Source organism: Tribolium madens, unplaced genomic scaffold, assembly GCF_015345945.1.
Source record: "Tribolium madens isolate multiple individuals breed KSU strain unplaced genomic scaffold, Tmad_KSU_1.1 Scaffold_7;HRSCAF=85;Tcas5.2_LG10, whole genome shotgun sequence".
Lineage (NCBI taxonomy): Eukaryota > Metazoa > Arthropoda > Insecta > Coleoptera > Tenebrionidae > Tribolium > Tribolium madens.
In genome coordinates, this window is record NW_025401050.1 from 1,280,703 (window position 1) to 1,282,475 (window position 1,773).

Sequence of the window (1,773 nt, forward strand, 5' to 3'; positions counted from 1 at the left end):
TCAGACAACGGCCCCATTCCCTTTTCTCCCCTCTACTCGTTAGTTGAGGGTAGGGAAAGTGAAAGTCGGAAAATTAGTATATAAGGCATTACCATTGTTAAATTAGTTAGTTTTATTCTCACCTGAGGATGACCACTTTGTGGTCGAAACGCGTTGTGCTATTAAAATAAAAGTTTGGTGTGACGGGCTAATCGTGTTTTTGTTCATCGTTTCTATACCAAGAAGATCCAAGAAGAAGAATTAAACAAGTTGAATACAACTTTTTATTCTTTTAATTAAACTCAACAAGGCTTAAACTTGCTTTAAATCTGTTAAAAATAATCTGCATTTCGTATTGAGAAATGCCAAATAGTTGACAAAACTTCCTTACACGGGAGAAAAACCGTAAATTTTGACAGTGTCCAAGAATAAAATAAATTATAATTAATAGTTTAATACCAATTGCTCGTATTTTCTTTACAAACTCGTTTACAAATTAAGTTATTGTTTTTCTATGACCTTATTAATACCAAAAAAATCAATTTGTTTTACCAATAATTAGATTAGCAGTGAATAAAAGGAACCGATGGAAGCCATTAAAAACAGTGTCATCAGTATGATGTATTGCAGTGAATTTAAAATTCAAACATTATTGATTCAATAGTAATGGGTTGGTATTTTACTACTCAGTTGCTTTATTTTTTTAATTAATTTTTATTAGAGGGTGTCGCCAAAATTGGGGGTTTCCGGTACGAAAATGGGGCTGTTTATGTCGGTTCATGGAACAAAGATGGACGCCGTCATGGCTATGGTCATTTGAAATTTCGAAATGGTAACAGATATGATGGGTTTTTTGAAGATGGACTTTTTCATGGTTTAGGGATGTTAACATTTTCAGATGGCGCCAAGTATTTAAACATATTTAATTTTAATTGGTTGAAATATTTGATTTATTTTTGTAGATATGAAGGTGAATTTACTGATGGGTGGTTTCATGGTTATGGGATTTTTTGGAGAGCTGATGGTATGAGACACGAAGGGCAGTTTTGTGGAGGCAAAATGTGGGGTTTAGGTATAAGAATCATTTCTTTATTATAGTTGTTAAATCTACCATTTTACTAGGTTTAACCACGTTTAAAGATGGGTCTAATGGGTTTCCGAGATATGAAGGGTTTTTTCAAGATTGCAAAATTTTGAAAACAATCAAGTGTCCTGAGGCCGTACAAAAAGCTCAGAAAATAGCATTTATGGCTAGAAATTATAAAGAATAAAAAATATTCGCTATTGTTTAGAAAGTACATATTTGCTGTGCAAATAAACATATAATGACTCAAACGTTAGAATTTTTCGTAATAAAATTATTGCAAAACGTACAAAATGCTCTTTTTTTGTTACAACATGCAATTTTTGTGGTTTTGTGCGAATTTTTGATCAATATTTCAAATGATTATATAATTCATTTGTAAGTGAGGTAATTTTAGATAACAACAGTGTTTTTAGCAAAAGAAATTCTCTCTTGAGACGACCCGCACCAAGTAAGTGAAACTTTTAATAATAGGTTGCTCATATTTCTACTGCTGTGATTATTTCAGTCCATTCAGAAATTTTATAAGATCACATTCCATTGAAAAATAAGCACAAAAGAAACCTTAGTTCGTCATAAGGTTATTATAAGATTTCTCTTTATTCGCTATTTCCAGCTCTTTATAACTTTTTTACAAAAACTTCAAAGTCTTATGCTTATTATTGTTGATCATGTCAGTGCTGGAGATGACAAAACTGAAACTACGAGTA

At 31.5% G+C, this 1,773-nt stretch overlaps 1 protein-coding gene across 1 annotated transcript; it reads left to right on the forward strand.

Moving 5' to 3' along the window:
• The first annotated feature begins 402 nt into the window (after positions 1-402).
• On the forward strand, positions 403-1,300 carry LOC123009963 (MORN repeat-containing protein 4 homolog). Its single transcript, XM_044406560.1, has 4 exons — positions 403-649; positions 701-887; positions 942-1,051; positions 1,102-1,300. Exons 1-4 carry the CDS (start codon positions 646-648, stop codon positions 1,248-1,250), a joined length of 450 nt encoding a protein of 149 aa, XP_044262495.1. The 5' UTR covers positions 403-645; the 3' UTR covers positions 1,251-1,300.
• The last annotated feature ends 473 nt before the right edge of the window (positions 1,301-1,773 follow it).

Bases quoted from the DNA above. Each gene is read 5' to 3' on its own strand.
- LOC123009963 (XM_044406560.1), top strand. The intron at 888-941 runs GTATTTAAACAT...TTATTTTTGTAG, and splicing joins ACATTTTCAGATGGCGCCAA to ATATGAAGGTGAATTTACTG. The intron at 1,052-1,101 runs GTATAAGAATCA...CCATTTTACTAG, and splicing joins AGGCAAAATGTGGGGTTTAG to GTTTAACCACGTTTAAAGAT.